This window comes from Pristiophorus japonicus, chromosome 16 (genome assembly GCF_044704955.1).
Source record: "Pristiophorus japonicus isolate sPriJap1 chromosome 16, sPriJap1.hap1, whole genome shotgun sequence".
NCBI lineage: Eukaryota > Metazoa > Chordata > Chondrichthyes > Pristiophoridae > Pristiophorus > Pristiophorus japonicus.
In genome coordinates, this window is record NC_091992.1 from 116,050,690 (window position 1) to 116,064,267 (window position 13,578).

General features: G+C 42.3%; 1 protein-coding gene across 1 annotated transcript in view; it reads left to right on the forward strand.

The window, feature by feature from the left end:
* Nucleotides 1-5,452: 5,452 nt before the first annotated feature.
* LOC139226760 (zinc transporter ZIP11-like) overlaps nucleotides 5,453-13,578 on the forward strand; it is an 807,495-nt gene continuing 799,369 nt past the window's right edge. The window contains exon 1 of the mRNA XM_070857754.1: nucleotides 5,453-5,617. Within this exon, the coding sequence (XP_070713855.1) occupies nucleotides 5,510-5,617 (108 nt within the window). The 5' untranslated portion in view covers nucleotides 5,453-5,509. The remainder of the gene's footprint in view (nucleotides 5,618-13,578) is intronic.

Below are 13,578 nucleotides of genomic sequence, written 5' to 3' on the forward strand. Positions count from 1 at the left end.
TCATTTGATTGTTTCGAGCACGTGTCCAAAAGATAAGACTCGTATATCTTCCTCGTTATATAAAATCAACAACAGTTTGCATTTCTATAGCGCCTTATAACGTAGTTAAACCCGTCACAGCAGTGTTATTAAACTAAATTTGACACCCAGTCACATAAGGAGAAATTAGGGCAGGTGAACAAAAGCTTGGTCAAAGAGGTAGATTTTAAGGAGCGTCTTAAAGGAGGAAAGAGAGGTAGAGAGGAGAGGTTTAGGCAGGGAGTTCCAGAGTTTAGGGCTTAGGCAGCTGAAGGGCCACCAATGGTGGAGCGACTGAAATTGGAGATGCTCAAGAGGCCAGAGTTGAAGGAGCGCAGATAACTTGGAAGGTTGTGGGGTTGGAGGAGATTACAGAGATAGAGGTGTCATAGATTCTTATAGTACATATTCGACATTGCGCTTTTGCCGGTTTTCTGAAGATCTGTCGATTTAGGCCCATTCCCCCACCGTTACTCCATACCCATTTCTTTTTCTTTTTAAAATACATATCCATTCTCTTTTAAAGGCGCTGATGGATTCTGCTTTCACTACTGTTACTGATGGGACATTCCATGCTCTAAAAACCTCTACTTAAAAATAATTCTCCTGCCAAATCTCTTCATTCTTTTGTTGATGATGTAAACTTAGGCCCTCTATTTTTCAGTTTTCCCCCTGTTTACTTTATAATATTTCAGAATTGGGTACACATCTATCAGATCTTTTCATAACTGTTCTAATGAAATGAGCCTCAGTTCTTAGAGTCTTGTCTCATAACTAAAGCCTCACATCCCTGGTATCATCAAAGTGAATATTATCTGCACCCTCTGCATAGACACTGCAATTTCAGTTGTGGTCCAAGTAGTGGGTCTGTTGATCTTTGCCTACATAACAACGAAGACCACCTTTCAAAATAATACATTGGTTGTGAAATGATTCAGGGTGCCCTGCCTTGAAGATGTGAAAGGGGTTATATAAATGCAGGTTCTTTCTTTTCCTGATGCTGAAGTTTCACATCTTAAAGATTCTCGTTGTCCAAACTTCACAGATTTGCATAGGGAACAAGGTTGTTCTGGAGCGTACTATAGCTACATATATGCCCATAAATTCACATTCTGGGGAAAGCATTTTGTGAGTGGCCTCTCACTTGCATCTTACATCATCAAATTTAATTATTCTGCAGAAATTAATCTAACATTGCTGATTAATTGTCTCCAATATTGGCTAAATGGGAAGGAAGAGTTACTGTTTTACTCTCTGGCCAAGATATGTTGTGATGCATCATCTGTGTGCACTGCATAGCAACAAACATAACCCACAGTATGTTTTTAACCAGTTGGATCTTGTAATACTCCTCTCTTGTAATGATAACCCTTGAGTTAATGAAAAGTCCCAAAATGAAGGAGGGATTTTTAAGCAGACCCTGAAACATTAACTTATCTGTTCTTTACACAGATGCTAACTGGCCTTGAGTGCGCCCAGAATTTCCTGCTTTTATTTCAGATTTCCAGCAGCTGCAATTTTTCTGCTTTATCATAATATCACACCGAGTATTTAATTCCTTATACAGTTAGTTCATGCTCTCATCTGTGTGATCAAAGAGGAGATGGGGAAACAGATGTCAAGCTGTAAAACATAGAAGATAAACATAGAAAATAGATGCAGGAGTAGACTATTCGGCCCTTCGAGCCTGCACCACCATTCAATATGATCATGGCTGATCATGCACTTCAGTCCCCATTCCTGCTTTCTCTCCATACCCCTTGATCCCTTTAGCTGTAAGGGCCACATTTAACTCCCTTTTGAATATATCTAATGAACTGGCCTCAACAACTTTCTGTGGTAGAGAATTAATTCCACATGCTCACAACTCTGAGTGAAGAAGTTTCTCCTCATCTTGGTCCTAAATGGCTTACCCCTTATCCTTAGACTGTGACCCCTGGTTCTGGACTTCCCCAACATCGGGAACATATTTCCTGAATCTAACCTGTCCAATCCCGTCAGGATTTTATATGTTTCTATGAGATCCCCTCTCATTCTTCTAAATTCCAGTGAATATAAGCCTAGTCGATCCAGTCTTTCTTCATATGTCAGTCATAAGCAAAGGCATCTTTCACTACAACAGCAATAACTTGCATTTATGTAGTGCCTTTAATGTAGAAAACTGTCCCAATCCCAGAGGTATAATCAGAAACAAATGGCGCTGAGCCAAAGAAGGAGTATTAGATGAGGTTGGCCAAAAGTTTGGTCACAATGTAGATTTAAAGATGAATCTAAAAGGAGATATAAGGGGCTTAGGCCATGAATTCCAGATCATGGTGCTTATGTGGGCAAAAGAAGGGAAGATGCACAAAAGGCCAGAGTCAAAGGAACAGATAGTTCAGGGAACGTTGGCAGATGGTTATGGAGATAGAGGGAGGTGATCTTTGTAATGGAGAGGATATGAGGTCAGAGGCTCAGCTTGGGGTTGAATAGGACACCAAAGCTATGAGCAGACTGCTTCAGCCTGAGACAGTGGCTGGAGAGGAGGATGAAAGAAATTGCAACTCGCCCAAGACATTATCAGACAAGAAGTCTGACAATACAGAGGCAGTGGATGGGTCGAGAGAGGTGCTGGAGAAGATGTTGTCAGTGTGCATGTGGAAGCTGACCCATATCTCCAGTTTTCACCAAGCAGCAATATGAAGATGAGGAAAAGGATGGGGCCAAAGCTAGATCCATGGGAGGTTCTGGAGGTAATGGTGTGGGGATTGAAGGAGATGTTATTTCTGGAAATGCTCTGGTTATTATTAGATAGATAAGAGTAGAACCAAGTGAGAGAAGTCCAACTGAGGTTGGTGAAGGAGGGGAGCCATTGGAGGAGCATGATCTGGTTTATGCATGTCAAAGGTTGAAGAGAGGTTGAAAAGGAATGAGGAGGGACAATGCACCATGGTCACAGCCACAAAGGATCTCATTTGCAATTTTGATCAGGGACGTTTTGGTACTGTGAAAGACACAGAAACCTGATTGTAGAGATTCAAACATGGAGTTACGGTAAAGATGGGCATGGATTTGGGAGGCGACAACACATTCAAAGACCTGGGAGAGAAAAAGATGTTTGGAGATGGGTTGGTAGTTTACAAGGACAGACAGGTTGAGGATGGGTTTTTGAGTGAGTGGTGATGACTGCAGTTTTTGAAAGGGAGGGGGATAGTACCTGAGAAGAGGGAACCATTTACAATGTCAGCTAACATGGCAATCAGGAAGGGAAGTTGTTGAGTAGTCAGCAGTCTAGTGGGAATGGGGTAAAGGCAGCAACAGGGTGGTCTCATGAAGAAAATTAGCTGAGAGAGAGTATGACCAGAGATAGAAGAGAAACTGGAGATGTGAGTTCAGATTTAGGGAGAGGGGAGCTTGGGGTATAGTTTGGTTAAGTGGGGATGGTGGAAATATAAGAGGAACTGATCAGATGGTCTCAATCTTAGTGATAACGAAGTCCATGAGCTCCTCAAACATTGTTGTTGGAGGCGAGGTTGGAAGGGGCAGGGAAGAGGGGATTAAGGAGATGGATAGTAGTGGAGAAAATAATCCTCGGGTTATCTCTGCTCTTCAGGATGATTCTTGAGTAGTAAGCAGTTTTAGCAGAGAAGAGTGCAACCCTCTTACACTTGATATGATCCAACCAGAACTGGTGATTGAGGTGAAACCTGTTGTGCACCAAAAAAAGAAATGGTGGAAACACTCAGCAGGTGAGGAAGCATTAATGGAGAGAACAGAAAAGTTAATATTTCAGATATGTATATCCTCCCGAGCTGAGCTTCCAACACCATAACCTCTCCATCAAAAACACCGCCTACGTCCACCTCCGTAACATTGCCCGCTTCCGCTCCTGCCTCAATCCATTTCCCGCTGAAACTCTCATCCATATTTATCATCGCCAGACTCAACTATTCTAATGCACTCTTGGTGAGCCTCCCAATTTTCATCCTCTGTAAACTCCAGCTCACCCAAAACTCTGATGCCCATATCCTATTCTGCACCAATTCCTGCTCACCCATCACCCCTGTGCTTGCTGACCTACATTAACTCACTGTCTCCAATGCCTCACATTTAAAATTCTCATCTTCGTGTTTAATTCCCTGTATGGTCTCACTCCTCCCTATCTCTGTAACTGTCTCCAGCCCTACAACCCTTTGAGAATGCTGCATTTCTCCAACTCTGGCTTCTGGCGCATCCCACACTCATTTCACCCCACAACTGGCAACCATGCCTTCAGCAGTCTAAGTCCTAAGCTCTGGAAATCCCTCCCTAAACCTCACCGCCACTATGCATCTCTCTCTTCCTTTAAGACCCACCTTAAAACCCATGTCTTTGACCAAGCTTTTAGTCAACCCTCTTAATATCTGCTTCTTTGGCTCAGCGTCCATTTTTGTCTGATTACACTTCTGTGAAGCGCCTTCGGACGTTTTTGTAGACTAAAGGCACTACATAAATGAAAGTTTTTGTTGTTGTCAGCAATGTGCACCAGATACCCTCCAGTCTGCATCGTTTGGACTTGAAGCAAAGATGGGGAAATGATCAAGATGGGAAAGTGTAAAGGTTTGTTTGGGGACTGCTAATATAGAAAGAGAAAAAAAATAGAGGTTGAACCATTCCAACCATTTGGCACACTTTCTCACAGTTGACTAATAAGCAGAGTGTTGGAGCAGATCCAGCTGGAAACTGTATACAATTTCAATATTAAAGTTTATAGTTTATTGATGGTTGGCAAAATGTCATGGAGACAGATTCAAAACAATCATAAATGATTGAATGAACTAATTTTAGAGCTCAAACTGAAGAAGCCAAGGGCACTCAGAGAGTATCTAAACCTGTACCTTAATAAGCTATGCAAATACATGGGGAACCTTGTACTTTATGGTGCAAATTTCCTATGATTCAAGGAATGTTGCATAATATATTCAACTAGCTGTAACTAGGATTTAAAATGTGGCTTCATTTCAGACAGGAGTCTAATGTTTTATATTTGCCGAATTCCAAAATGTATGAAGATGATAAGACGAACATTAATCTTGATATCAATAACAAATATTTTGCAGTTGCATTTACAGTGCAATGTTTGTCTGCATAATGAATGCACCTTATTGGTGGTGCTTGGCATCAATGAATTGATTTTGCTCTTGTTAAAACAAATTAGTTTATTCCTTAAAAAGGTGCATACCAACGCGGAACTAACATCCTCACTTGCAGACTTCCACTGGGCTGATAAAAAGCACAGGACTTGGATGCTGCCTGCAGAAGTCTCTGCGCGAGCCCGAGTGACAGCGAGTGTGATTGACGGGCGGGAGCCAATGGGCAGGCGGGGGTTCCCCAGCCCGGCCTGTCCATTGGACAGGGCCGGTGCGGGTCGGCCAATCGGCTTGGCGGAGGCGGTGCTGGCGGCTGTCGAGGGGGGGCCACGTGTGCGCTGGATGAGGAAGTGGCTGTGGCGGCTGCTGCTGGAAACAGGGACATGATTGAGGGCTGGAGCCCGATTCTTCAGAGCCTCCTCGGGACCTGCTTCACCTGGGGGCTCACCGCCGCCGGAGCCGCTCTGGTTTTCATCTTCTCACACGGGCAGGTCGGTATTTTGTGGACCAGTCATTTGCTTTTTAAAAAAAAAATCAATTAAATGCAGGCAGTGCTACCAAATCCTCTCCCCAGTCTGTCTCAGTCTCAGCCAGACTTTTATTAATTTAAAATTATTTAAAAAAATAATAATCTTAAATCAAAGGTGTGAATAACCTCTGGGAAACCCAAGCCTTTATGACATTGACACGGGACGTTCAATTTGGCAACACACTGTAAGGGAGAAAATCTGCAAAATAATAGTTTGTTGAATTTTGCAAATAAATATTTCTTATAATCATTTCCTCAACGACATGCTCATGAAGCAACAACGTCAGATTTTCTGTAAGATGTTCATCTCCTCATAGTGTACACTATATAGCATTGCTGATGCCTCTGAACAGGGTCTCCTTTATGTCTTTCCTTCGGACCTTTTTGTATTGTGTCATGGTGGAATTGCAGTATTTGCAATGCCACATTGACTGCCCAACCCTTTCCTGCAAGACACCAGCTTGCAGCCATTCTTGCATGTATTATCTGAGGGTGTGTCAGTACTTATCCTCACTTTTCTGGTTACTTTACCTGGTGTTACTTTCCATCTAGTTGCCTTTTAGAGAGTACGCTGTTCAGGGTAGATGCCATAATCCTGGACAGCTCTTAATGATACTGATGTTTGACAGGCCAAAGCCAGAGTGTTGCAAATGTGCACCTCTGCTTGATGCAGGATGCCTCAGAGATAATTACAACAACTTGCATTTATATTGCACCTTTTAACATAGGAAAACGTCCCAAGGTGCTTCACAGAAGTGAAATCAGAAAAAAGATTACACTTAAGCATTGAAGGAGCTATTTAGCAGGGTGACTAAAAGCTTGGTCAAAGAGACAAGTTTTAAGGGGGGTCTTAAAGAAGGAGATAGAGGAGGAAAGGCAAAGAGGTTTAGTGATTGAATTCCAGAGCTTAGTGCCACGAGAACTGCTTAATTAATCGTTTCTCCTATTGCTGTTTGATGCACCTCTTTGTGCACAGAATGTCTGCTGCATTTCCTTACATTACAACAGTGACTACATTTCAGAAGTACTTCATTGGTTGTGAAATGCTTTGGGACATCATAGGGTCATGAAAGGGGCTATGTAAATGCAAGGTTTTAGTTTTGTTTCAATGGCTGAAGACTGAAGGGAGTGAGGGGATGTGCAAGAGGCGAGTGTTGGATGAATACAGATTTTTGGAGGTTTAAGATCTGACAACTGAGATAGGAAGAAGTGAGGCCATGGAGGGACTTGAACACAAGGATGAAAATTTTATATTTTAGGTGCTGGTGGACCGGGACCCAGCGTAGGTCAACAAGCACATGGCTGATGGATGAGTGGGACTTTGTGTGTGGGTTAGAATCCGCCAGCAGAGTTTTGGATGGGCTCAAGATTATGGAGGGTAAAAATTGGGAGGGCAATCAGGAGAGCATTCGAATCGTCGTCTGGAGGTGCCGAAGGCATAGGTGAGGGTTTCAGCAGAAGATGGGCTGAAGCTACAGAGAAAATTGAGCTGATTAGACAGAGCCAACATGGATTTGTAAAGAGTAGGCCATATTGAACAAACCAAATTGAATTTTTTGAGTAACTGAAATAGTAGACAGGGGAATGTTGATGGACATAATTTTATATGGACTTGCATTTGATAAGGTTCTACATAAGAGACTTAGGTAAAATTAAAACTCATGGAATTGAGGGCAGATTATTGCCCTGGTCAGGCGGTAGAAGACAGCAGCGATAATGGGTATGTATTGAATTGGAAGGAAGTGACTCGTGGTGTCCCGCAAGGATCTATACTGGGGCCTGAACTATTCGCTATATATTTCTTAATGGCTCAGATAACACAACAGAGAGCCATATACCCCAGTTTGCCGATGACACAAATATAGGTAGCATAGTAAGTAGTGTAGATGGGAGCATAAAACTACAAAGTGACAATGATAGATTAAGTGAGTGGGTAAAACTATTGCAGATGGATTTCAATGCAGGTAAGTGTGAGATCATCCAATTTGGATAAAAAAAAGTATAGATCTGGGTCTTTCTCAAATGGTGATCAGGTAAGAACAGCAGAGGATCATGAGACCTGACGGCACCTGATGTGGCCCAACCAAATCTGGTGATTTATGGTGAATCAGTTGCGTGCCATTTAATGCTCAATCAGCACTCCTTGGACTTGAGGGAGCAAAGATGGGAGCCATACCAGGGAAAATGACCAGGTTGGGAGAGAGTTAAGGTTTTACGAGGACAACGAAGGTGGAGGTGAGGGAGTGGTTGAGCAAAGCAAAGAAGTGTCCAAGAAACAAATTACGCAGACGTGTATGTAGGTAATGGTCACCGGACAGGATGCACCTTTTGCGACATTAAAATGATTCCACACACCTCCACATTGAACATGAATTGGGAAGTCAAGAGACCGATCAGTATCACATCTTGAGGGAATAACAGCAAAGCATAGCAGAAGTGTCATGGAGCAAACCAAGGATGATATAGAATTACATAGAATATACAGCAGATGAAGAGGCCATTCGGCCCAACCAGCCCATGCTGGCGTTTACGCTTCACTCAAGATTACTCCCCATGCTTCCTCATCTAACTCTATCAGCATAACCCTCTGTTCCCTTCTCGCTCATCTGCCTATTTAGCTTCCCCTTAAATGCATCTATACTATTCCCCTCATTAGAAAGATCTACTAAGTAATCCCAGCACTGTTCATTTCAAAGCAATAGTTGTACATATTACAAGATCACTAAAGTAAGGTGTAAAGTTAGGTCAGTGCATTGTTATGGATCATAATCTGTCTGAAGCTTTTGCCAGTTGATCGGTCTAAGGGACTGGCCGCTTCCTTGGCAGGCCAGTTTTGAAGTTTTCCTGTAGTGTCGGGTTTCATAAAGGGTAGGGCAGTCATTAATAGTGTTTAGACAAGTAAGCTGATTTCATTTATAAGCAATTCTGATTTAATTGTACGGTCCCTTAAATATCCTGCATGCGGTTAGAAGCTTTGCATCACATACTGAAAGAAGGTAAAGCAGTTTGTATCAGTGTTTTAAGTCCAGAGGTTAGATCACTGCCTTGAGAATGTTCCCTTATACAATATTCAAATCTTTTTTTGTACTTTTAATCATTGTTTGTGTGATACGTATTGATGTGTTCTGGTGTTCGTTAAATCCTTGCAATACTTAAAAAAAAAGACACATTGTGTTTCTCCTGAGCACAGTATGTCCCAATAATGGATTACAGATTGTGAAATGACTGTAGTAACTAGTGCAAATGTGAGCAGGAAGTTGCAAAGGGATAATTGACATTGAGTGGGCAAAACTATGGCAAATGGAGTTCAATGTCAAGTCATCCACTTTGGACCCACGAAAGATAAATCAAAGTATTGTCTAAATGGTGAGACACTAGGAACTGCAGAGAAGCAAAGAGATTTGGGAGGCTAGGTACTTCAAATCATTAAAAGCCAGTAGACCAGTACAAAAAACAATCAAAGCTTAATGAGAGTTATCTCAAGGAGGTTGGAATACCAAGGTGAGGAAGTTATGCTTTAGTTACACAGAGCTTTGTTCGGATCCCATCTGGAGTACTACATTCAGTTATGGGCACTGTATCTTAGGAAGGATGTATTGACCTTGGAGGGGGTCAGCGCAGATTCACCAGAATGATACCGGGGCTTACAGGGTTATATTATGAGGACCGGTTGCATAAACTTGGTTTGTATTCGCTTGAGTATTGAAGAACAAGGGTGGTCTGATTGAGGTGTTTAAATGTAAAAAGGATTTGATGGGGTAGATACCGAGAAACTATTTCCTCTGGTGGAGAAATCAAGAAAGGGGACATAATCATAAAATTGGAACTAGGCCATTCAGGAATGAAATCACAAATCACCTTTTCACACAAAGGGTAGTACAGGTACAATGTCTCACATCCGGTTGTCCGAAAATTGGAATTGTCTGAAAACTGGACATTTTTGAGAACATCCCATTTGATATTCAGTAAACTATAATCCAGAATTATTGTCCAAAAAACCGGCGGGCCGGACTAGTTATCTGCTTCGTCGCTATGTTTTCGGATTTGAGACGTTGTACCTGTAATGGGGGAGGCGGCCAAGATGTCGGCAGCCCAACCACTGGGCGTCTCCAACCCGGTGACGTCGGGCGGCGAGGGATGAGAAAAGCGGTTTAAAAAAAAAACCACGGCGAGGATCAGCAGGTGGCGGGGAATGCCAACACTGAGGTCCGAAATCTGAAAATCGGCACGGTCTCGGTCCTGAGATTGCCGGATTTGAGACGTTGTACCTGTAGAAATCAGGAACTCTATTCCCCAAAAGGGTGTGGATGTTGGGACAATTGGAACTTTCAAAAGTGAGATGAATAGATTTTTGTGAAGTAAGGGTATCAATGGATATGAAGAAAATAAGAGTTGAGGTTCAGATCAGACATGATCTAATTGAGTGGTGGAGCAGGCGCGAGGGCTGAATGACCCTTGTTCCGAATGTTCCAAAGTAGGTTTACTGATGTACAATAATCTGATTATTACACTCGAAGGACAATGGAATGTGCTGATAACTGTTATTAGCACTAAAAGTGACTAAGGAACTCTATGTGAAATTGAAACATTAAAAATAACTGATGCGAAGTGCTGACTTCAAATCTATGATCTATTATGTGTTACAAATATCCCGATTTCAAATTTCTCATCCTTGTTTTCACATTTGTCCATGGCCTCACCCCACCCTATCTCTGCAATCTCCTCCAGCTCCACAACTCCCCGAGATGTCTGCGCTCCTCTAATTCTGCCCTCTTGCGCATCCCTGATTTTAAATCGCTCAACCATTGGTGGCCATGCCTTCAGGTGCCTAGACCCTAAGCTCTGGAACTCCTTGCTTAAACCTCTCCGCCTCTCTACCTCTCTTTCCTCCTTCAAGATGCTCCTTAAAATCTACCTCTCACGTACCCTAATTTTTCCTTATGCGGCTTGGTGCCAAATTTGTAGTCTTAATAATACGCCTGTGAAGCACCTTGGGATGTTTTGCTACGTTAAAAGGCGCTATATAAATACAAGTTGCTGCTTGCTTTGATTTGCTTCTCTCAACCACCAACCACAAGCATTGTAAAAGCATGAATTGGCCATTATTTTCTCTTCAATTATGCAGTACTGTGCTGAGATTTGGCCCTTTGGTATTTTGAATTTTACACGAATGAGAACCATTTGCTAAGGAGTGATTATATTTCTACGTTGATTGGAAAATTGTCGGCGGGGCAAATAGAAAACAAATCCAAGAGGGTTGTATTTTCCACGTTTTCACATCTGTGTACCTTGAAAAATCTACATGATTCAAAATCAACAAATTGCCATTTGTTTTAACAAGTGACTGATGTAATGCAACGTAAGTAGATGACTGCAATACAATCGAATTTTACATTTAGAAGAAAAATCATTTGAATAAAATAATCCTATCCCTCGATACTTGAAGCCTGTATTTTCGCGATGTGAAGTCAGCTACATTGTTTGTTCGCTTAAATTCAACTTGACTAGAATTATGGATCCAACCCGCTGTGAGAATGAGCGTAATCAGTTATTAGCTGTGATTTCTCTTGTTCTGCTCTTCACAGGTTTTAACAAGGTCTTGCCACACTGGCAGTAATCTAGCCAACAAGTACATAAACAAGATGAAAACATGATGTAAGCTCGAGAACTGTAGCTTTTATTTCTAGCTTGGGTTGCCGGCAGGTGCAGGGAAATGGGTCAGTAAGTTGTGCTTGTTGCATGGTGATGGTGAATTTTACCCTGAGTTCCTTCGCCCCACCCTTGACGGCTGTGCGTCCAAATGTCTCGGCCCTAACCTCCAGAATTCTCTCTCGAGTCGATACAGAGAAGCTACTTCCTTTGGTATGAAAGTCCAGAACGCGCAGACATAATAAAATTAGAGTGAGGACGTTCAGGAGTTATATGAGTGTAATGTCTGTAAGCTTGTAATGTTTGCAGCTCCACACTGTGGATGTGGACGTATTGTGTACTGCAATTGCAGAGTTAATCATTAAACAGAACCAGGCAATTCTGGAGGTTTCCGAGAGAGCTGCCTGCCATGTTAGGAAGTTGTGTGTGCTGTGTTCTGTGAATATATCACATTTGGCGACGAGAATAGGATTTTTCGGATGATTTAAAGCTTAAATTTTGTTGGTGAATGATTCAGCCAGCCGACAGAGAGACTTTGGAAGTTTCTGTCTTTGGAAAAAGCTACAAAAATCCGAGGTAAAATACAGCACATGGTGTGAACAGCTAGACATTAAAATGGCAGGTGTATTGGGATATTTGGGTGAATATCGACACGACCGGGGTTTTAAAGCGTATGTGGATCGGCTAGAAATGTATTTCACTGCACATAACATAATCGAAGTTACAGACAATGCAGGTCAGAACCGGGCTGTGTTGGAACATAAGAAACCGATCTTCTTATCGGAGGCAGGTCCGGCATTATATGACACCCTTGTAAATCTGCTTGTGCCTGACGAGCCATAGGACACAATGCTTAAAGATATTTTAACGAAGCTGGAGCAGCACTATAACCCCAAACCGTTAGAAATTGCTGAAAGCTATCGTTTCGGGATTTGGAATCAAAAGGCTGATGGAAGTATCAGTGATTACATGGTAGCATTAAAAAAGCTATCGATGCACTGTAATTTTGGTAACTTTCAAAACGGGATCGTTTTGTTTATGGGGTGAAAAATGATGCGATCAGAAGGAAGTTATTGACAACGGATGATTTGACTTTTGAGATTGCTTGTCAGACAGCGAGGTTGATGGGCATGGCCGAACAATGTTCCCGAGAATTAAATAATAATTACGGTCGTCAGTCAACCGAGGGAAATCACCTGCAGGTTCAAAGTAAAAGACGGGCATGGCCGAAAGTCTCAGAAACTGGAAATTCTATCAGAGCATCAAAGTCGTGCTATAGGTGCCTGGGACAACACATTGTTCAATGTTATCCATACGTGAAGGCAGAGTGTTTCTTCTGCAGAAAGACTGGGCATCTTGCGAAGGCATGCCGACTGAAGGGTAAACCAGCTTTCAAAGCTATGAGTCCAGCGTTCAAAGCTATGAGTAGAAATCCCAAGAGACTACATAGCATGGAAGAACAACAACAGGACGAGGAGATGTTAGAGTTACACGTCATCAGGAGCACGAGGTTAATGGACAGCGATTCGGAAAGCATCAAAATCCACATAGATGTTGCGGGATTCAAGATACCAATGGGTGCATCTGTGAGTGTAGTACCGGAGTCGCTATACTGTGACAAATTGCGTGATTTCCAACTGGAGAAATCCAAGATAGAGCTGCGAGGCTACTCGGGAGAGAAACTTCCTGTGGTTGGTTGTAGCACTGTACCGGTGAAATATAAAGATCAATTTCAGAACTTGCCTCTAATAGTAGTGAAAGGAGACAAGTCTGCCTTACTAGGAAGAAATTGGTTGAGTTCACTGAAGCTGGATTGGAGTAAGATTTTCAGTGTGGAAGCGAGATTTTCATCAACGGATGAGGTTATCAAGCAGTATCCGAAGGTGTTCTGCAAAACAGGCAGTCCGATCCAAGGCTTCAAGGCGAGTGTCAGGGTACAGAAGGACACTAGATCGGTTTACTACAAGCCGCGTTCTGTACCATATGCACTCTAGGAGAAAGTTGAGCAAGAACTCAAAAGACTCGAGACTGAGAACATTATTTGTAAGATAGATCGATGTAATTGGGCTTCACCCATTGTTGTTGTATCTAAGTCCAATGGTAAGGTAAGATTGTGTGGTGATTATAAAGTAACCGTAAACCAGGTTCTAGACGGTAATGTCCCCAATACATTGCCAAATATAGAAGATTTGTTCACAACACTGACAGGTGGTCCGATCTTCTCAAAACTGGATCTTACAAATGCCTACTTACAGCTTGAACTAGATGAGGAGT